The following is a 23,161-nucleotide window of genomic DNA, read 5'->3' as shown; positions in this document are numbered from 1 at the left end:
GGAAGCCCTATCAGCACCACTGAATGGATACTGAAGTAACTTGCTTTTCTCATCTGGACATTTGTGTGTTCTTTAAGCTGAAGTCTGAGGTCTCAACATCTACCTACTTATCCAGGCTGAATGACTGGATTTATACCAGGTCCTTGCGGAATGCTTCAGCTTCTATGAAGGAGAACCCTGCCCTGGGAGCACTTAGCAACCTCTCTAACTCTCGGTCTCTATAATTCTAGTTATCATCAAGCGTCTTGTTTCAAACACAGTAGACCTTCCTAGACTCAAAATATTACCACTTTTCTGACTAATAGTATCCCCATTGTCTAAAATCTTACATTACTCTGCCCACACCTGCCCACTTAGATTCCTTCCAAAGAGATACCACCAGCCAGATCACACCAAGTTTCTCTCCCGAAGGAGCAGCAGTATAGCCCAGATAGTACATCTGAATCTGGTCCTACCTAGCCTGGGCTTGTTCCTCTCTCCCTGGCAGGCACAATTGAAGCCCCAGCTGACCTGCCGTCAAACCTCCTCAACTTATGATAGGCACATAGGTATATGTATATTTACATGTAAGAGCATGGAATCATTTTTCATAATTAGAATTTTCCTTCGAATTAGCCCACTCTAAAATTAATTAATTTATTTATTATTTTTAAACTAACTTTCTTTATTGTGACCTTATTTTTGATGTAATCCACACAATATTTTTTTCATTTTAGGACTCCCTTGTCTAAGTCAAAACTTTTGGGTCAGGGAGATCCATGCATTACCACCAGTACATAAGAGAAATGCAGGCAGTGACTTTATCAATATATTGCATTATATTATGGCAGCAACTGTACTTTTTAAAATGCCTTTGAAAAGTATGTACACTGTTAGCTCTGAAATTAGCTTTTAGTTTTAATTTAAAACGTTAACCTCTGGTTTTCGGAATTCTTCCTATTTAAATAATTGAACAATTTGAGGAAATAATGATCAAGCTATTCAAAGCAAGATCATAATTTTTCTTTTTTCTCACATTTCACTCTTTTTAAATGTATTTTACTTTTCTACAATTGCCAGAGTTTCTCCTTGTGAGGCTGAGCTTCAGGAATTAATGGAACAAATTGACATCATGGTAAACAACAAAAAACTGGATTGGGAAAGGAAGATGCGGGCTCTGGAGACACGATTAGATCTTCGGGATCAAGAGTTGGCAAGTGCACAAACTTGTTTAGAACAGAAAGGTCAAGAGGTACTGCATAGATGTGTTAATAAATTGTTAATTCCTCAGACTGTTATAAATAGTATTTGTCCTGTCCGAATATATTTTTCATTACACATACTTTTTATCAGGCATCAGCAAGAGCATCCATAGCTTGAAATTCTGTCACAGTGTGCTACATGTATTCTATCAAATAAGCGGCAAGCAGAGCTTAAACCGGTAGTAATTTGCCAATGCAGACAGAAATAGAGTCTAGTCAATGTCCTCTAGGAAAGTGAACAAACATTCAATATGTATGTGAAGTAAATGCTGTTTGCAAGCAAAGATGTCCGTGCTTTTGCTGCTGTAGAAACAAAGTAGTCAACAAAGCTGTGCCTTTGGATGAGGCAGAGTTCAGGAGCATTTGCCTTTTCTCATCTGCTAGAAAAATCTTTCCTAAAAGAAGTAAAAGGTAAAGCCTTGATTGCATAACAAGAGAGAAAACAGTTTGGTGAAGGGAGTGTGTGTCTACCTGGGCGCCCACTTGGGAGGAATGCCCTGGGCCCCGGTGAAGGTGCTTGTGGCCAAGCTGGTGATGGTAGAAGGAGGTCTGAGTGCTCTCGGGCCTGCAGAGGAGTTCAGGAAAGGCATACGCTTCACCTGATGTGGACTTTCATGTCTGTGAATTTTTCTTTGGGGTGAGGCATAAGAAACATGTTTACTGATCACATGCTAATAACTAAAACATCAAGTCAACTTGTTCAGTGGCTGTTTTTCTAACTCTAGTGGCCTCTCAATGGAACTTAGTTTTTTGTCATGGTTAACTAAGTTAATGTTTGGCCTAGTTAGTTATCAATAGAGGCAGGTCATAAGACCTGGCATATGGAAGGGACTATTTTCTCACTTTTGTACCTGTCACAATACAGATGTGCGAACAGGGGCCTCGCCTACTTTTTAAGCAGACAAATTCTGTAAGCCAAATCCCTAAGAACTCCTCTTAGACATTTCTCTTTTTCTTTTTAATTTGTTAGTTCTTATAAAAATGTAACAATTATTCCACAACACCAATAAAACAGAGCTCCCATTGAAGGTAGTAGCACCTAAAATAAAGGCTGAAGTGTGTCTGCGGGGGTTCTGCCCCAGGAACGATGACATAAGCCTCCCAAAAAGATAATGTGAAGTAAATTTTAAATCTTGCTTTAGAATGTGCCGGTGAGAAGGATCTTTTGTCAAACATCCATACCATACTGTCTTAATGTGTACCCAGTGGAATAGTGCTAGCTACATTTGGTTTTTGTGAATTTAATTATTAATAACTATTCTAAGAACCACAGTACAAATATTTATTCTTGGTTTGGTACAGCAGTTTTATTTGAACTGTACTCCTTTTGTACATTTTCTGATTTTGTCAGGCAAAATTTAGAAAAATTAAATTTTATTCTTAATTCAGGTGGGGTTACTTAGACAGAAGTTGGACAGTTTGGAAAAATGTAACTTAGCAATGACTCAGAATTACGAAGCACAACTACAAACCCTAAAAGCTCAAGTAAGGAAACTTGTTACAATTTAATATTATATGTTTTGGTATATGTTTTGACCTACAAAATTGTGTTAATTTTGTTAAAATGAATTATTTTTAGTACAAGCAAAAGTTCTAGTATTTCAACTACAGGTTATATGTTTGGCCCTGTCTTTCATTGTTTTATGTGTATTGATTTTGTCTCTTTTATTAGATTGTCAGCTCTGTATCCCTTTAACTCTTAGCACAGTGCTAGACTAATGGCTTTCTATTTATCAAGTGATTAGTAGATTAATTATATCATGATAATTAGCTTTGTGAACAACAAAAACAGAGTATTATCTTTTGTAGTCACTACTTCCTAATAGGGGTGTCCTTTCTTCTATGGCAATTTAAAATATGGAGGTTTGCTATTATGAAATAGATATTTGAAAGAACAAAACTGGTCTTTATTGCTTTATTACTGGTAGGGCTGTTTCATAAGTGAGAGGGCTTCTGCATATATGATGAGAGGGATACTGATTTCTTTCGGATTTATCCCTATATTATACTCCCCACTGTGCTAGGAAGCAAAAAGTCTTCTCTTTCTTCCCACAGGTGACACATAGGGCAATAAGCATCTGAGCATCTCAGGTCTCATAGGTACTGTATCCTTGCTTCACTTAGTAAATTAATCAATGGGAAATATGGTTTGATTATGAATTTTACTTTATAACCAGCTTTCTCTGGAGTGCAGAGATTTCACAGATGATAATATAGTTAAAGGAGCCCAAAGAAGTTAAAGTTCCTCCTTATGTACCTTCTTAGGGAGGTGATCAGCCATTGCAATAGGAATATGAAGCATTTGATTCCGCCTAATGGGTATGATCTTACACGACTAGCTCTTAAGTCTCTACCTAGATATTTTGCCTGCAATTTAAATAGCTGCTGCTAGATGGTGGCTTGAATTATGAAACTTTATATGCGTTTTCCTACTTAAGACTCTAAGCATTTAACACTTAAGTCAATCAACCTTACTTTTTCTATAAAGATGAAGCTCTAACATAGCAACATAAATATTGAATCACTATAATTTTTCAGTATAAACAAAGAGATCACAACCTGGAATAAGTTTGAAAAAATACAGAAATCTAGATACAAGTTAAGTACCATCTCTAAATTATATTTAACGAGTTCAGCCGCAGCTTACCAGATCTTTAATTTCTGGATTTTTTTTTTTTCATGTCTGTTGGTAAAAAGTTTTGGGCTTGTTTACAGGCACTGAGCAGTCATTTAATATATGAATCCTTGCCATTTGATGCTTTGCAGCTCTATTTTATTACTCAGCTGCCAGCTAGCCAACAAATGTCTTTACGGCAATTTTCACAAAAATTTGTTCTGTGTACTGACACTGAAAGCTTAGGAAATGCTATTTACTCTTCCTCTTCTCCTGGACATTCACAGTGCATAGTGGCGTATTACAGGCTGTGAGAAGTCTTGCTTTAAAAACATCCATTTAGCCTTTTTAATCCATCATTTTTCAAACATATTTGACCATGGAACCCTTTTGTTTTTTAAACTAAAACCAACTAACACCATAGCACAGCTACAGTGTAAACACCATAAACAGGTATTTCATAGAATACACTTTGGAAACACTACATTGTTGTTGAGAGAACAGCCATATGCTTCCGCTGCAGTTTTCTGCCTCTCTTTTCTTCTCTGGTTAAAAGAAAGGAAAGGAGAGAGTTGGGGGGAGCAGGCAGAAGAGAAGGAAGAGGAAAGGAGGGAAAAAGAGAGAAAAAGAAAAGTACTATGTATATGACTTGGTTTGCATAATAACTAGTAATATGTCATATTTCTAACCAGAAAATGATATCTTGTGGCAAACATGCTTTTGTTGCTGCTGGCTCACTCTACTGCTTCTTTCTTTGAAATTCCTCATTTCTTTACAACCTTATTTTCCTAAAATTTCTTAAGGGTACATTTTACCACACTCTGTCTTAAAAAACTCAACTCTGTCAAAACTTTCTTGTAGAAATTGCTTCCTTTTATAAAATGGGATATTTTCTTTTCCTTCTAACCATTATAAAACTATAATTATATATATATTTGAGATTTCTACTTCTGGAAAGATGGAGTCAATGTACTTTCCCCTATTCTTCCTGCTAAATGGAACTAGAAATCCTGGGCATTATTTATAAAACAATAAGAAGACGCTGAGAAGTGGAGAGGAAAGACAGACCAACTAGGACCTTGGGACCCAAGGAACAACATGGTGATGAGTTCCTGGAATTTCTTTTTACCTCTTATATCGCAGACTGGATAACAGAGAAGCCAGCAACCCAGACACTCCAGTGGGCACAATCAAACAAAAAGAGCCCCAAGGAAAGCCTGTTGCCTACAACTGAAAAACCAGAAGAAAAGACAACCTACCAAGATTAAACACTTTTAGATAATAACTGCTTGACACTAGCCAAAGGCCACAGAATAAGACTATGGCTGCAAACCCACTTCACTGGCAGAGACTGAGTGGACAGCCTCGGTTCCACCCTTACTATCTATAATGAGGTAGCTCAGGCCCCAACCTGGATGGGGTCAGAGAAGACTGAGTGGAAATCCAGGAGTTTCATCACCACGGGGTGTCAACAAGGCCCTCCCCAGCCCATGGTGTCAGTGGAGACCATGTGGAGAGCCTGGACTTCTCTGCCCATCTGGTGGTGATGAGGCAGCCCTCCTCCTCTTCTCTGGAATGGTATCCAAGGAAGCCTAATGAGGAGTCAGGACATTCACCACCTCTCCATAGTAACAGGGCTACGCCCCTCACTACAGCATCATTGAAGGCCGTGTGAGAAGCAGTAACAAGGCACCTATGCCCCTCCAATCAAAGTGTTGTCAGTGGAAAATGTGGGGAGCCTGAACTCTCACTCTCACTCAGCAGTAATGAGGAATACTTCCTCCCAGTTACCAGCTGAGGCCAAGTTAAGACCTGGACTTTCCCTGCCAGCTGACAGCAACGAGGCAGCATTCTATTTTTCCCTACTGGGATGTTGTCAGAAAAGGACTGCTAAAACACAATATTTAAATAAAATCCAGAGTCATGTAACACAATACCCAAAAATGGCCTCAGTTAAAAAATCACTCATCACGCCGAAGACAAGGAAGATCTCAACTTGAATGAGAATAGGCAATCAAGAGACACCAACGCTGAGTTGATATAGGTGTTAGAATTATCTGACAAGGAGTTTAAAGCAGCTATTATAAAAATGCTTCAGTGAGCAATTACAAACATCCCTGAAACAAATTAAATTAGAACGTTTTAGCAAAGAAATAAAACTAAAGAGCAAGCAGTTAGAAATTTTATAACTGAAAAATACAATAACCAAACTAAAAAAATTCAATGGATAGGCTCAAAAGCAGAATGGAGAGGACAGAGGACATAATCAGTGAACTTGAACATAGCAAAATAGAAATTACCCAATCTGAACAACAGAGAGAAAACAGACTAAAAGAAAATGAACCTCAAGGACCTGTAGTATTATTACAAAAGGTTGAAAACTTGTATCATCGGAGTCCCAGAAAAGAGGAGAAAAAAGGGTAGGACTGAAAAAGTATTCAAAGAAGTAATGACTGAAAAGTTTCAAAACCTGGCAAAAGATGTAAATCTACAGATTCAAGAGGCTGTGTGACACTCAAATATGATAAATCCAAACGAATCTACACCAAGACACATCATGGTCAAAGTTCTGAAAACTAAGACAAAGTCTTGGAAACAGGAAGAGAGAAATAACACTTTGCCTATATAGAAAAACCAATTCAGATAATGGATTTCTTATCAGAGACCACGGAGGCCAGAAGGAAGTGGAATGTTTTTCAATTGCTGAAAGAGAAAAAGTGTCAACCCAGAATTCCATGTTCAGAGAAAATATCCTTAAGAATCAAGAGGAAATTGAGAAATTCTCAAATGAAGGAAAACTAAGAGATTTTGTCAGTAATAGATCTGCCCTAAAAGGATAGCCAAAGGAAGTTCTCTTGGTAGAAAGGAAATGATAAAGACTTTTGAGACATCAGGAAGGAAGAAAAAAAATGGAAAAAGTGAAAACATGGGTAAATGCAATAGACTTTACTTCTCTTGAGTTTTCTATTGATAAATTGTTTGACAGCTGAAGCAAAAATCATAAGTGTCTAAAGTGATTCTTAATGTATATTGAGAAATTTCTTAAAGACAATAATGTTAGAAATGGGTCATGGCAAAGGGAAATAAAGAGAACTAAGATGCTGCACTTCGCTTGAACTGGTAAAATGTTGACACCAGTAGATTGTAATAAGCTATGTATCTATAATATTACACCTAGAGCAATAACTAAAAATGCTATACAGAGAAATACATTCAAAAATACTATAGATAAATCAAAATGGAATTCTAAATAATGTTCAAAGAACCCAGAGGAAGTCAGGAAAGCTAAAACAGAGAAAACAAAACCTGGATAACAAACAGAAAACAAAAAAATGTCAGGCTTAAACCCTAACATAATAATAATTACTTTAAATGAAAATGGTCTAAATACACGTGTTAAAAGATAGAGATTTACAGAGTAAATTTTAAAAAAGACCAAACTATATGCTGTGTTCCAGAAACTCACTTCAAATATAACTACATATGTAAATTGAAAGTAAAAAATAGAAAAAACAAAAAAATATAGAAAAATATATACCCTACAGATATTAATCAACAGAAAGCAGAAGTGGTGCCAAAATAATTCAATGGAGAAAAAATAGTCTTTTCAACAGTGACAGGACAACTGGATATCCACATGAAAAAGAATTAAGTTCAACCCTTACCATAGACAAAAATTAACTCAAAATGGATCAAAGACCTAAATATAAAAACTAAATCTGTAAAACTCTTAGAAGAAAACATAGGAGTAAATCCTCATGATTTCGGATTAGGCAATAGTTTCTTAGATTTGGCACCAAAAGCACAATAAAAATTAGGTAAACTTGATTTCATGAAAATTTTAAAAACCTCTGTGCTTCAGAGCACACCAAAAGAAAGTGAAAAGACAACCGACAAAATGGGAGAAAACATTTGCAAATCATATATTTGATAAGGGACTAGTGTCCAGAATTAAAAGAAAAAAACTCTTACTAGTCAACAATAAAAAGAAGGCCAAATTTTAAAATGGGCATAGGTATAAATAGGCGTTTCTCCAAAGGAGATATATAAATGACCAATAAGCACATGAAAAAGTGCTGAACATCATTAGTCATTAGGGAAATGCAAATCAAAACCATAATGAGATACCCCTTCACACCTGCTGATAGCTATAACCAAATGATAGATAACAGCAAATGTTGGTGGGGATATGGAGAAATTGGAACCCTATACATTACCACTGGAAATGAAAAATGGTGCAGCCACTTTGGAAAACTGTTTGGCAGTTCCTTAAAAAGTTAAACTTAAAGTTTCCATATGACCCAGCTATTCTACTCCTAGGTATATACCCAAGAGAAATTAAAACATATATCCACACAAAAACTTGTACACAGATGTTCATAGCAGCATTTTTCCATAGTATCCAAAAAGTGGAAACAATCCAAATGTCCATCAATTGATGAATGGATAAACAAAATGTGGTATATCCGTGCAATGAAATATTATTCAGCCATTAAAAGGAATGAAATATTGATACATGCTACAACATGGATGAACCTTGAAAACATTATGCTAAGTGAAAGAAACCAGACACAAAAGACTACATGTTGTATGACTCCATTAATATGAAATGATCAGAATAGGCAAATCTATAGAAACAGAAAGTAGATTAGTTGTTGCCAGGCCTTGGGGAAGGAGGAAATGTGTAGTCACTGTTAATAGATATAGGGTTTCTAACGGAGGTGATGAAAATATTCTGAAATTAGATAGTGTGATAGTTATACAACTATGAATATACTAGAAACCAATGAAGTATATACTCTAAAGGGTGAATTTGATAGTAGGTGAATTATATATCCATTTTAAAAACAATGTGAGAAGGAAAAAGGAAGCAGCAATGACTACATTACTGTCAGATAAAGTAGACACAATTGTTCACAGATTTACTTATAATAGTCAAAAACTGGGAGCAACCAAAAATGTCTCAATATGTGAATGGTCAAACAGACTGTGGTTACATCCATACCATGGAATAATACTGAGCAATAAAAAGGAATGAACTATTGATACACTCATGCACATATTGTACTGACATAAATTTCCTGGGTTTGATACTGTACTATATAGTTCAATAAGATGTAAATATTTGGGGAAACTGGATGAAGAGGACCCAGAACCTCTCTGTAATATCTTTGCAACTTCCTCTGAATCTATACTTATTTCAAGATAAAAAATAAAAACAAAAAATCTTGTTAAGTTATTTAGAAATTTCCTATCAACAGATGTTGATAGACCATGACACTTATAATCAATTACTTGAAGGTAGAAGCAGGAAAAAAAATAATACAGAGTCTAAGTTATAACAAGAATTACTGGTAAGAAAAAGATCATATCAAGCTCGATATTTAATTTTATTTAAACTTATATCAACATGAATAAGCGTATGTTGTTTGTATCTTTTAAATTAAGTCCTCAGTTTTCTTAAATGGATTATAAGTTGGTTATTTTATAGATTGAGTTACTGAAATTAAAATCGTCAACACAAGATGTCACTAAATAAAAATAAGAAAAAAACTTGGTTGTTTTAAATTTTGAGCCTTGCTACATATGGTTAAGACAAAACTGAACAAAACATTTTATCAAGTGAATCGCTGTTTAACTGTGCAGTTAATGAAGTTCCAAATTTACATGAAAGCTGAATTGCGTTCAACTTCAATAATTTAGTTTTAATAACTAGTTCTATCTTCACTAATTGGAACATTTAAGCTTTACTGCATTTGCTAATCGTGACTTAAATTTTGAAAGAGATACACAAGAAAAGAACTATCGTGAAATCGAGTTAGAAATAACCAATAATAAAATGTTATCATTCTGTATTATTTACAGTTCTCCAAATTAACTAATAGCTTTGAAAAACTGAGATTACACCAGATGAAACAAAATAAATTTCGACAAAAAGAAGTACCACACGTCAAAGAAGAAATACCCTTTGAACTGAGCAATTTGAACCAGAAATTAGAGGTGAGCTATATTTTCTTAGTTTCTCCCTGTGTATTGAGATGGGTTTTTGTTGTTGCTGTTGAGGGCTATTTGTCTCTCATGTACACAATGACATGTACCGCTGTGGTAACAAACTCCATTAGAAATCAACTTCTCATTGAATATATTTTCTTAGTGCACCTTCCCTTCAGGCACTTAGTGAATTAAAACATCACTTCGATTTATACATCTTTTATGTGTATCAGCATTTTTGGAGAGCAAAAAACAAAGTTCAAAGGAACTGCAGATGTCGAGTGAAGTTGAAGGACATCCCTGGGGTCACTTAAAGCGAGTGTCTAGTAAATCTTTTAATGGCTGTTTAACTATTAGGTACTTAAATCCCAATGAAGCCTCATAGCAGTTTTCAGAACAGAGCTTGAAGTCTCAGGATCTTTTCTTTGAAGAGGTAGTGCCACTCCAATATAGCTACCCCATGTTACCCGGAACTTCTAAAATCTCAGTCCCTATAAAGGTTTACTATGACATAGATACACTTATTTTAATCCCCTTAACTTTCCAACCTTGGAAAAAATAAACCAGCTATTTTTCTTCCCTGTGCCCTTGAGCATTCCTGCTACTGGTCACATGACAGCAAATAGATTCTAGTATGAATCCCTGTTCTCTAACCTTAGCTAAATTCCCAGTGCTGCTCAATCATTGTTTTTTAATTGACCTCAAGTTGACCCCTATCATGTTATCCCAGTCATTTTTTTTTTCACTGTTCTCAAGCCCTAAACCCCAGCTTCTCCCACCGTCAGCCAATGATTTCAGTTTCTTCTACTTTGTTAATAGGTAATGGTTCTGTACTTCCCAATCAACCAGGTAGAAACCCCTTAGGAATCTTTGATCTGTTCCTTTCTCTAACTCTCATATTCCAGCCCAGATTTGCCCCTTTCCTTTGTCTAATGCCTCTTATCTCTGTCTTTCTCCTATCTAATTGTCCTTGCCCTGTTTCATACTTCTTCATCTTTATCATGACTCTTCAATTAAGTCCTTCTCAAACTTTTCCTCCAAAATATTTTTAAGAGCAGGAAAAAAAAAAAAATCTGGAATCACAGTCCTAAAACCAGCCTATCGCAAGAACTTTGTTGGAAGTCTTTGGTTTTAGTTTTTAAATTCCTGCAAATTTTATATTGTACTGAATAATAAATGTACCTTCTTTTAAATACAAAATTACTACCACTGAGTAAGGTTGACCCTCTAGGAAAATGCACTGTGTATAACTCCCTGGCTCTTGCAGTGGTGTAACTCGACTGGCTTCTGAAATATTCTGGTCTCACAGAAGATGCCCAAAGACTGCGACATAATATACACGAGCTTTCACTGAAAATGCAGTTAAGTCACTGATGTTCCATTTGATTGACTTCTCATGGGGATTAGTGGGAGAATTACATTCATATAAATTGTTTGGACAAAGAAAAAGCCTTAAATTAAGTACTTTGTGTGTATACATTTTACATTTAGGGAGCTAAATATTTATATAAAATGTATCTCGTGAAATTATAGTGGAAATTAGTAGCAAAGTATGACTTGATATGTTTGTACTTATACAAACATTTTTAAGCACACTATGTAGATACAGTTTAATCTATTTTATTACAGAAATGCTTCATGTACCTGTTTTTGCTTAGAAGCATCTGAAAAATTAATGTGTAGGAGATGGGCTGTTCCAGTTTTAGTCTACATCTAAGCATGCTTCTCCTTGGGGACAAACATTTATACACTGGTACAGCGATCGAGCAATGGGAAGCAGCTTGCTATAGTGGAAGAACCTGACAGTTTACAACTTAAAATAGGACCTGACTGACTCATTTATTTGCCCTGTGACCTTTAGACAAGCTGTTAACTTCACAGAGATTACAGTTTTCACCAATAAATGGGGGCTAAAAATATAAGTGACATTGTGGTTATGGAAGAAAAAAATATATGTGTGTGTATGTGTGTTTAGATGCACACTCAAGCATTTGGGGGTAAAAATACATGAAGTCTGGAAGTTGCCTTAAAATACTCCAACAAGAATGGGTGGAGCGATAGAGGAAATATAGATGGACTGAGTTGACAGTAGTTAAGCTGGGTGAAGGGTATATGGGAGTTTGTTTTACTCTCTACTTTTATGTAAGTATGGACATTTTCATACTAAAAAGTTAAAACTATCTTGCAAGTGGAGGTTTGTAGAGTCCCTGACATACAGTAATCACTAAAGAAATGGTCATTCTACCTCTCAAGATTTAGTAGAGGGATTAAAAACTATATATAATAATATAGCTTCTGCTAGAAACTTTGATTTTAATGCCTCTGATCCACTCTCAAACTTAAAGACCTAGAAAAGGTTTCTAGCTGTGGAGAACGTACTCTGGAGGTTTAAGCAAGTGTACAGAGCCTCTGGAACTGGAGCCTGGGCCGACACCTCCAGTCTCTACAAAATCCTCATAAAGCTTTTCTGTGTCTTTGCACGGCCCCATGACTGCTGGAGATGTGCTTGCTTGTTTGCTGATCTTGAAACCAATACATCTGTAAGACCAAGGAAGCCAGGACTGTTATAAGGACCAGACTATATGTTTGTGACACACATTTTTAGTCTTGTTTGGCCTCATTCTTGGCCTCATTTCTACCTGTTGTAGAATTTGTAAGGAAGTGAGGCTGATGTTCCTGCCTCCTCCTAAAGCATGCTGGGAAATATTTATTGTCAAGATTGAGATTGTTGGGTGTTAAGTATTAATATCATTGAAAGATATGAACTGTGCAAGTCAACCTTGCCCACATTTTGACTTCTGACTCCAAATACTCCTTTCTAAATTAAACAGCAATTTTTTAATCCACCTTGTACTGATTTGAAGTGTACCTAGTTTTGTAAATTTGTCACTATTTCTGAAGACCCTGTTTTCATGTACCTAATTTTAAATTGTCAAATATCAGAATCAAAGTCAATAACTTTAAATGAACTGTGTCCATTTATCTTAATAAATATGGTCTATTTATCAGGGTATTATTATATATTTAAAACAGGGTCTATCTATATTTCTCCATCTTTCTTACCACCACTCAATCTCAGGTCACCTTTAATTACTATAAAAGCCTCCCAATTTATAGCCTTCTTTCACTGATTATCTTGGGACTTTTGGATTTATGAAATGAAGATTTCCCCAAATAGTCTTTAAAATCATTTCTCTATAGAAAATATGAAATGCCATATTCTCATTTTAAGCAAGTTGTAGCTTTCATTCTCTAAATTAGTATATTTATTTTCCAGCTAGCCAATCCAGTCATTTCAACCATCTTCAAAACATCGCCAATCTCTCTAGCCAAATGAAGTCTTTTCCAATTGACGTATTATTGGGGACGGCTAAGATGATCACGGCATCATCTGCATGGCTTTTATGTGGCACTATTATTGTACTAACACTTTACAATTATTTACATGTACATTTCCCTACTTTATTTTATATATAAATTGATTTTTTCTTTCAAAAATTTGTTTCTTTTAATCATGAAATATTTCCAAATTCTCCTCTCTCCACAGTACCTGCTGGACACTAATACTACTAATACTACACTTAATACTACTGAGTTGATAACTGGAAACATCAATGCATTCATGCCATGTATCTACCTTCAGTAATATATCGCTATGGACTTAGTAGCTATAGAGTTTGTTTCCAACCACATTGTTTTCTTTGCAAAATTTAGTGAGAAATGTTTACATTTTTGGAAATATTAATACCATGCTTTTGTTTGTACATCCCTGTACGTGGTGCCTGGCACTTTGTCATGCACTGTGAGCAATACAAAAGTAATGAAATACATAGTCCTTACCCTTAAGTTGCTTACAGCCTGGACAGAAAGATGAGATATGATGGCCAGCCCTAGGCAAAATTGAGAAGCGGTGAAGTTTTCTTTGGGATTCCCAAAGCCACATTCTTTCCTCTTATAAATTTGTGAACAGATAACCAGGCTCCATGAAGACACTACTTGAGCAAAACGGTGAAGAACTGAGAGCATGCTGTATCAAGTAGTTCTACCACTTCTTCTCCAGCTTAGCCCAGTTGGTACTGCCTAAAGGAGGCCTGAGATGGTTGTTCTGTCTGTTCTCAAGAATGGGTCAATCTTGGCTTCACCTGGGATAACAGTTTTGAAAGCCACAGGGGACAAAGTCACTAAATCAGTCCAAGCCCCACCCCCTCAAAAACAAGGGAGCAGGTTTGGTGACTGAGTGTAAAGAATGAAAGAAGGGAAAAAAACTTCTGGTGTCAGCTCAGGAAATAGAAAGGAAGTACTGGTTGATGCAAAAAATTGTTTGAAACTCTGCTGTTTGTTATCAGTGTTTGTTATAAAATTTTTTAATATTTTTAACAAACAAAATCCTTATTTTTAAAAAGATGCAGTAAAGGAACTATACTCCAATAAAAATAAAAATAAAATAGTGGATTCAATTCCATACTTTCCTAGCAAAAATTAGAAGATATATCTATTAGTAAATCCAAGATGAGTGATTTGATACTTTTTTGTTTTCCTAATGGGGAAAGAATGGATTTACTTTTTTTCTCAGAAGAAAGACGTACAAATGAAAGAAGCCCTGTTCATTGTGCTTTAAAATGAATAATTTTTTCAATTTATATTTCTCTCTCCACTTTTTAAAGGAATTTGGAGCAAAGTCAAGAGAATGGGACAAGCAGGAGATACTATATCAGACTCATCTGGTTTCTTTAGATGCTCAACAAAAAGTATTATCTGAGAAGTGTAATCAATTTCAGGTACATTATCTAATACTATCCTCTAAATCAGAATAAATTAGAGGTTAAATACTATTACTCTTTTTACCATTCAGCATGTAATCCTTCTACAGATACAAATGCCAACTAAGGGAAAATAACCAGAGTAGGTCCAACACTGGGTAGAGTTACAAGTGCATGAAATATCTGTAATGGTGACTTTAGTCTGTATGTCTCAGAAGGTGGTGCTATTAAAAGTCTCCATTGTTATTATGTCATTAAATAACATGTTTTTGCATGCCTATGAGCAAGTCATTTAGAAAGTCTTAAGATTGCTTGGTCCTGGCACTCTAGAACCTTACAGCCTAGACACAGATAATACATGTACAGGTTTACAGATAATTAATGACAAGTGAATGAAAAGGATACAAATCCTTTTGGAGGTCAAAGGAGTAAGAGAAAAATTTGGACTGAGATAGTCAGGAAACATCCTTCAGCAGGGGTGGGACTAGGCCTGGGCCTAGGAGAAGAATGGCTATATTTTGAGACAAGAGAGAATGTATTCCAGGTGGTGGAAATAACATGAGCAAAGTCACTGAGGCAAGAGAGCAAAAGGCAAATTCAGGGAATGGAAAGTGGGCCAATTGGCTAGAAGTCCATGTGGGAGGTGAAGGGGCAGTAGGTGGGAGGGAAGGCTGGCGAGTTGGATATTAGATTGTAATAAGCCTTAAAGGCTTTCCTAAGGAATTTTGAATTTTTATTAAAGCTGGTAAGAAACATTTTGTTTGATATATACTTATTTTTCATTCTTTCTTTAAGTTACTTGAATTATATGTTATACATGTTCCCTGAATTCAACAATACAAAATAATGTGATGTAAAACTGATAGCCTCATCCTCTATTTCATTCTTATCCATTTAATATAAACACTGTTAACAATTAGGTGTTTATCTTCACATACATTTTCTTTTGTTTGTACAAATATGTAAATATATGCTTGTGTGGAAATTGTATATTTTTCTTTTTTAAATTTTGCTTTTTTACTTAATAAGCCATGAATAGCCTTTTGAGTCACTACTTAATTAAAATATTTCAAAGTATATAGTGTATATATATCATATATACCATAGTATATTGCAGATGTACCATAATTCTTTCAATCATTTCCTTATTAACTAACACTCAGGTTGTTTCCAGTTTTCTGCTATTACAGTAGTGTAACAAATACCCTTGTATGTACATCTTTAAATACGAATACTTTCGTTTTGTTAAATAAAAATCCTAGAAATGATCGCTGAGCCAAAAGGTGTGTTCATTCAAAATTTTAATAAATATTAGCAGATTCCTTTCTTAAAAATGATAGTAATTTATAATTCATGAACAGGCAACAAGACTACCCCTACTCTCACCAGCATGGACTATCTGTCTTTTGATTTTTACTAACTTGATGGACTAACAGTAACCTTGACTTCATTTGCTTTACGTTTCTCTGACTACTTGTAAGGTTGAGCATCTCTTCTTGTGTTTCTCAGCCTTTTTCATTTCCTCTTCTGTGAATTGCCTGTGCATAAACTTTGACCACTTTTCTTTTGTGGTGTTTGTCTTTTTCTTATTGATGCGTAGAAGTTTTTGTACATCAGAAATTACCCTTGTTATACATGTTGACAACTTTTTTGTACAATCCAGATCTTTTGTTTTATTTTGTTTATTTTTTGTCATAGAGACATTTTCAGCTATTATGTAATTGAATCCATGCTTTTTTTCATATCTTCTATATTTCCTTTTTCGCTGAATAAGAATTCCCTAGCAAAAGCCATCTGCTCTACTCTGCATCTTTGCTCTGAGGTTATACAGATATATTTTCTCTTTATGCCACCTGAAATTGAGGTTTTAGAATAAACCCAAGACTGAATTATGAAGGACAAAGCTTCATTATCTAATAATATATTTAAAGATGTTTTTACTAATTCTTTTCTATCATTCTTGAACTTTGTGTAAGCTTAAATATGATATTCTTCACTTAACTGAAACAATTTTCGTATTTCTCAGAAACAGGCGCAAAGTTACCAAACTCCACTAAATAGTAAAAAACAGGGCATAGAAGAAGACAGCAGCTCTGAAATTCCTTGGATATGCGAAGCAGATACCAGTTGTGAAACCAATGAAAGAGATGAGTTCATTATTGAAAAATTAAAATCAGCTGTGAGTGAAATAGCGTTAAGCAGGAATAAGTTACAAGATGAAAATCAGAAGCTCTTACAAGAACTGAAAATGTACCAAAGACAGTGCCAGGTAAAGATTTATTTGTTTTTCAACTGTTATAGCCCATGAGTTGTACAAATGATGACTCAACAGGCATGTGGATTAGAAAGCTAATTTTTTATTACATATGTAAATTCAGCTCATATTTCCTCTTAATAAGTAATTCTTACTTGATGAGTAAATTCAGTATTTCCATGGGTACTTTTCCCCACTAGGTGCACTCGGGTTCTGCAGCGACGTGATAATAAATATTACCAGTGCAGTAGAGCAGTGGTCTCTCACAGACCTCTCTTCCTAAAAACCATGGCCCTTTAGCCACACCACACCCTCTGTCCCCAGTGTTCATTCTCTCTGACACTGTGCCTCTTTGCCTCTCGGGAATCCTGGGCTGGAGATCCAGGAAATGATTAAGGGTTTGACAATCTAATCACCTCCCTGAGAGGCATGAGGGTCACTCCCTGTGATTTATCACCATTAACCTTATCATAATCGTTTACCAGATAGGAGGTAACTCCAGCTTGGTAGATGTGATGGATGGTTTTTCCAAGGATTAATTTTTTTCTTAACTCAAAAATCTTTTTTTTGTCTCTCTCTTGGAACTGCTAAGAAGGTTATGCAGCATTCATCAAAATTGATCATTACCAATTTCTCGACTAAATATGTATTTCTTATTCATGGCTCTCCCAGTTACTTGAGACATTCTGTGGTTTTCTCTCTCATTCTAGGTCTTATCTCCCACCAGCAAACATTCAGCCTCTTTCTACTGATTCCTCTGTGTCAGTTGGCCCATTTCTTAGTCCCACTCTATTCCCTCCTCAGGCTGAGGTCACCTTTCCAGGTCATTGCCTGAGCAGACTCCCACTTCTCTAAGATATTCCACCTCAGGCTCTTGTTCCCAGGGTCACTTCTTAGTGTTGGGCCGACTTCTCCTTCCCTCCTTCTGCCACATTGTATGTGGGATTACGTGTGGGATTCATCCTTTCACTTCTTTCTCTGCCAGCATCTATCTTCTGTGTTCCCCTGTCCCCACGTTGGGAAGGGGACAGAGCACAGGCTCCCCGCTTCTCCTATCCTGTGGCATTTCTACGAGAAGTACAGCTTCCCACCCCAAACTCCAGCTTTGTTTGTGGAGGGGGTGTTATTCCAATACAAATGAGAAAGCAGATGTACACAAACCAGGCTAAACTACAAATGCTAAACACTGAGAAAGGCATATATCTTCTAGAAACAGAAAAGTTATCGATGATGCTTTCTCTGGATTCACTAGAATGTAAGTGAGACGAGCCCCTCCTCTTCTGCTCTAGAGCTTGTCCAGGTTCTAGTTTTCTAGGTTTCTAGTGTTTAGCTCGCCATCAGCCCACCAGTCCTGGTGGAGCTGGGTTTGCGTGACTGCTAGTTCTGACAGGCTCCCCTTCCTCCCAGGGGCTGCTTCCCCTTCATCCCCCTGGACAGGGGCCACGGGTCACACCTCTGGCCCTGATTTAAAGACGACTTAAATTTACATTTTGCAGCTGTCTTTATACTGCTAGAGGCTGCACCAGGATCACAAGGGTTCACTTGCAGAAAAAAAAAGCAAATTATTCTGGAGTATGTTTCACACACACACACACACAAAATATATTATAGTTCTAACGAAAAGATTTTTGAGAAGTAATTTACTTCAAAAACTTCAAGGTGTCTAAAAGCTAAGATTTCTACTTCCAGGAGAACACTAATTAATTTTGATGCAACTAGAAAAAAATGCTGAAAATGATGCTTTTGTTTGGCCTTTTCCCTGTTTTACTTCCAAATTTTACTTACGTTTCATTCTTTTGCTTTAGAATAAGTATCAATTATTTACTGCTTGATAGCTGATTGAGGGTTCAAACTCACTGCTTCTCTCAAACCATTAAGCAAATTTCTAACTAAACAGATGGGCCTCAAACTAGTTTTACAAAATTTATATTTTACCAAATGGGAATAATTAGAAGTGAATAATCACTGTAACCAGTGCATGTATTTAGAAAGAAGTTTCTCTTCTCTTTTTGCAAAACTGTCATATGATGGTGTTCCACGTCTTGCACATGAATTTAAAAAGACAACCATTTCAGTCTTAATTACTGTCACTTATTGTATATAAACTTCTCTTTAGTTTACAACACACTTTAATGCCAGCTGCATCTGAATTTTCACACGAATCACATCTTCTCACTTGTCTTTCCACAACCTTGAAATGTGTCAGCATAGCTATTAATTCCTTTGCATATGTTTATTTACTGTGCTGCATTACTCACATTTTGAAAGTGTACAATATTTCCCATTGGCAGTTAATGACAGAAATAAATTGTTCTGCATTTTTTCTAATATCTATGCCAAAAAAATGGACCTTTTTTGTTTGCTTGTTAATGTGTCATTAAGGTACTAGAGCAGCACTGTCCAATAGAAATATAATGCAAACCACAAATGTAATTTAAACTTTTCTAGTAGCCACATTAAAAGAAGTAATACGAAATGGATGAAATTAATAGATAATAGTAATAAACTTTATGTAACACAACATATATCCAAAGAGTTATCATTTCAACATATAATCAATGTAAAAAATTATTAATGAGATATTTTACATTTCTTTTCATACTAAGTCTTCAAAATCTGGTATGTATGTTACACTTGCACATCTCAATTTGGATGTTTAGTATTCACCGGAAGTTCCCAATCTGTATTAAGATTTCATAAAATTTACAGTTAAAAAAGTAGAGATTTACATACCCAAGTTGTTCCAAGCAAACTTGAAAGTGTTCCAGTAACTGAATCAAGTACCAAAGAATCATTTTTCCTGAATATTTGCATCCACACTGACAAATAATTGATTTGACTTTTATACAAAAGCATGCTAATTTTAAATCACCTAATCTAAGTTAAATCACCAATTCTTGTGTCAACTCAGTATTATTAACATTGACTTCAAAGGGATATTACACAAGTCAAAAAACAACTCAATTTATCAATATCAACAAAGCTTCTTTTTTTGCACTTTCTAGTCAATTTTACATAATGCTGTCAATTATAATTAAAAACTTTCACATATTTCTTCATGTTAGAAAAACCTGTCAAATCATTATTATTGTAAAAGTTTCAATTCTAACATAAATTCTTCTACCTGTGCAGCTAGATCACAAATAAGCTTTTTTTTTCCCTTAATGATATCTCCAAATGTCACTCTTTTTTTTTTGTGGTACGTGGGCCTCTCACTGTTGTGGCCTCTCCCATTGCGGAGCACAGGCTCCAGACGCGCAGGCTCAGTGGCCACGGCTCACGGGCCCAGCCGCTCCGTGGCATGTGGAATCCTCCCGGACCGGGGCACGAACCCATGTCCCCTGCATCGGCAGGCAGACTCTCAACCACTGCGCCACCAGGGAAGCCCCAACTGTCTCTCTTTTAGGTATTATTTTCTAATGACAGTACACAAATAGACTCCATTATTATCACATTTTACAGAATTCCATGGTGACACTACATTTCATTGTCCTGGAGTTAGAGCCCTTTTGTACCCCACCCCTTCCCCAAGTGAAGGCAGGCCCACTCTTCTACATGCAGGTTCATGTTAGATTGCTCCCTGGTAGTAAATCTGCAATGCAGGGAGCCGGGAGAGTGCCTTCCTCAATTGGGTAAAATAATCGATGAAATTCACATCAAGTTAATTTGTCTTTCTATTTGCTAATCTATTGTTTCACATTTCTTTTGTTTATTTTGGAATTTTAACCTCATCTGAAAAATCCCCGCTGTTTGAGACAAGGACTTTATCCAAACAAGTCTGTTAGGTCACCTATTTGAATATATTTTCATTCTTATTTCCAAATCGGCCAGGAATTTCTGGGGCTAAAGTATTGCAGCTAGGTCTTTTACTGAGCCCAGGTCTCTAGGTCTCCTGGAAAATAATACATTATATTTAAGGCTTTGGTAAAAAAGAAAAAAAAAAAAAAAGAAAGTTTATCTGGGAACCCATATGTCCTATACTGTCTACATGATTATAATTCTAAGCTGTGAATTTTTGCATAAGAATTAATGAATAAGAAAATGTATGTCCACGTAAAAGCTTATACATGAATTTCATAACAGCATTATTCATAATAGCTAAAAAAAGGAAATACCCAAACGTTCATCAATTGATGAATAAATAAAGTGGTATATCTATACAATTAAATATTATTAATAAAAAGGAATGAAGTACTGATACATGCTACAACATGGATGAACCTTGGAAGCGTTATGCCCAGAGAAAGAAACCAATCACAAAACGCCACATGTCATATGATTCCATTTGTATGAATTGTGCAGAATAGGTAATTCCATAGAGACACAACATACGGTAGTGGTTGCCAGGGGTTGGAAGGAAGGGAAAATGAGGAGTGGTTGCTAATGGGTATGTGGTTTATTTTAGGAGTGATGAAACTGCTCTGGAGTTAGATAGTGGTGATGCTTGCACAACTTTGTGAATATTCTCAAATCCACCGAACTGTACACTTTAAGTGGGTGCATCTTATGGTATATAGATTATATTCGAATGAATCTATTATTGATATATAAGGCATTATTGAACAAATGATTTTTTGAAAATATCAACAGTGGTTTCTTTACAGCCTTTATTAGCAGTGCCCTCAGAACAACACCCCCCCCATCTTTACTGATAAGCTACAGGTCTGCTTTACTTATTTTGCACGAAACAATTATTTTTGCGTCTTGAATGTTCTAACTGGACTAGTAGACAAAAGATCTGGATTTTTCCATTCCAGAATCTGCCAGTTATGAGCTATGTAACTTTGGACCAAGTCTGGCCCTCAATTTCCTCATCTATAAAAATGGCGATGGATTTGATGACTTGGGTCATCAAATATATTAATATGTATTTAATATTAATTACATTAATAAATGTTCATTTCTCTGTGTAATTGAGTGGAGGAGAACTGTTGATATGAAAGGACTCTTCCATTCCTCTCTCCCAGAGAACAGCCAAGTTCTGCTGGAGAAAATCACTCAACAGGTCATGGGCACAAACCTCAAATGAGTATCAGCATTGCCAGGAGTCCTACTGTGTTGCTCCAAACAACTAACTCTCCCATGCCCATTGAAGGCCATCTCAAACCTTCTCCACTCTCAAAAACCCCTCCCCTACCCCCACCTCCACCTCTCCTTCCACTGACCTGACATTGCCTTTTTCCTTCACAAGGAAAATAAAAGCCAACAGGTAGCCCCTCTCCTAGCTCCCCATTTCCAAATGCATATACGTGTCTCCATTCCATCTTCCTTCCTTCTTTCCTACTGCAGGAGCAGAGGGACTCTTTTGCTTTAGGCAGTTCTTTCACTTGTGCTTTGGGACCCACCCCACCTACCTTCTCAGGAACCTGACACTTAGTATTACCCCTTCTCTCTCCCAACTAGATCCTTCCCAACAGCTTCTAAACTTGCTCAAGTCCCTGCTATTAGCCAAGTAAAACACTGGGCTCACAGGATTGCTGGTATTTCTAGTTACCAGCTGAAGTAGGGCTACTATTGGGCAATAGTGGGACCGTAAACCATGGTTTATAATTCACTTTGTTGGCCAGCTTTGAAATTAGATTTTTCTTGGCTATTATCTTATTTAAATTGGGAATTACTTGCATTAATTCAAATTTTATGCATTGATATTTTATTCATACTTTTATGTTTCCCTCTTTCATACAGTATGGCCATATTTGGATGCATCTTTGTCTTTATCACTAGACTGTAAGCTCATGAGGACAGATCCTGTGACTGTATCCTCAGTGCTGAACATAGAGTAAGAGCTCAGTAAATATTCGTTGAATAAATGAATGAAATTCTGTAAGACAGATCCAGCAAAGGATTATATATCAGTTCATTTGAAATTAGGCTGCTTCATAGATGTTAAATATTTTTAAAAGTATTATACATCATGGTATCCAAATGTGAGGATTGAAATTTTTTGATGTTTTTATTTAGGCCATGGCAGCAGGACTCTCAGAGGTGAAAAGTGAGTTACAATCACGTGATGGTCTCTTGAGAATTATAGAAATGGAACGATTGCAGTTGCACAGAGAATTATTAAAACTAGGAGAGTGCCAAAGTGCTCCAGAAAATAAAAAAAGGTATATTTTTATATTCAGCAGCCAGAGAAAAACTATTCAAAACATCATGTTTGAATATTTTTAAGAGTTTTATATTTGAAACTAGAATTAAAAGTCAGTTTTGTATTAACATGCTGTTAATTATTAGGTAATATTAGATATTAAAAATAAAGTTAGTGGGGACTTCCCTGGTGGCGCAGTGGTTGAGAGTCCGC

General features: G+C 36.0%; 1 protein-coding gene across 5 annotated transcripts in view; it reads left to right on the top strand.

The window, feature by feature from the left end:
- Positions 1 to 23,161, top strand: part of DEUP1 (deuterosome assembly protein 1) — a 105,731-nt gene that overhangs the window by 29,709 nt on the left and 52,861 nt on the right. For 4 of the 5 annotated variants that reach the window (XM_029206992.1, XM_029206990.1, XM_029206991.1 and 1 more), the window contains exons 3-8: positions 1,060 to 1,231; positions 2,631 to 2,726; positions 9,721 to 9,855; positions 14,511 to 14,624; positions 16,633 to 16,875; positions 22,822 to 22,967. In XM_029206992.1, the coding sequence (XP_029062825.1) occupies positions 1,060 to 1,231; positions 2,631 to 2,726; positions 9,721 to 9,855; positions 14,511 to 14,624; positions 16,633 to 16,875; positions 22,822 to 22,967 (906 nt within the window). The remainder of the gene's footprint in view (positions 1 to 1,059; positions 1,232 to 2,630; positions 2,727 to 9,720; positions 9,856 to 14,510; positions 14,625 to 16,632; positions 16,876 to 22,821; positions 22,968 to 23,161) is intronic. The other variant, XM_029206989.1, reaches the window with a different exon arrangement.

This window comes from Monodon monoceros, unplaced genomic scaffold, assembly GCF_005190385.1.
Source record: "Monodon monoceros isolate NGI ecotype Baffin Bay Population unplaced genomic scaffold, NGI_Narwhal_1 Super_Scaffold_7, whole genome shotgun sequence".
Lineage (NCBI taxonomy): Eukaryota > Metazoa > Chordata > Mammalia > Artiodactyla > Monodontidae > Monodon > Monodon monoceros.
Note: the sequence above shows the minus strand (reverse complement) of the source record. Positions and strands in the feature narration are given on the sequence as shown.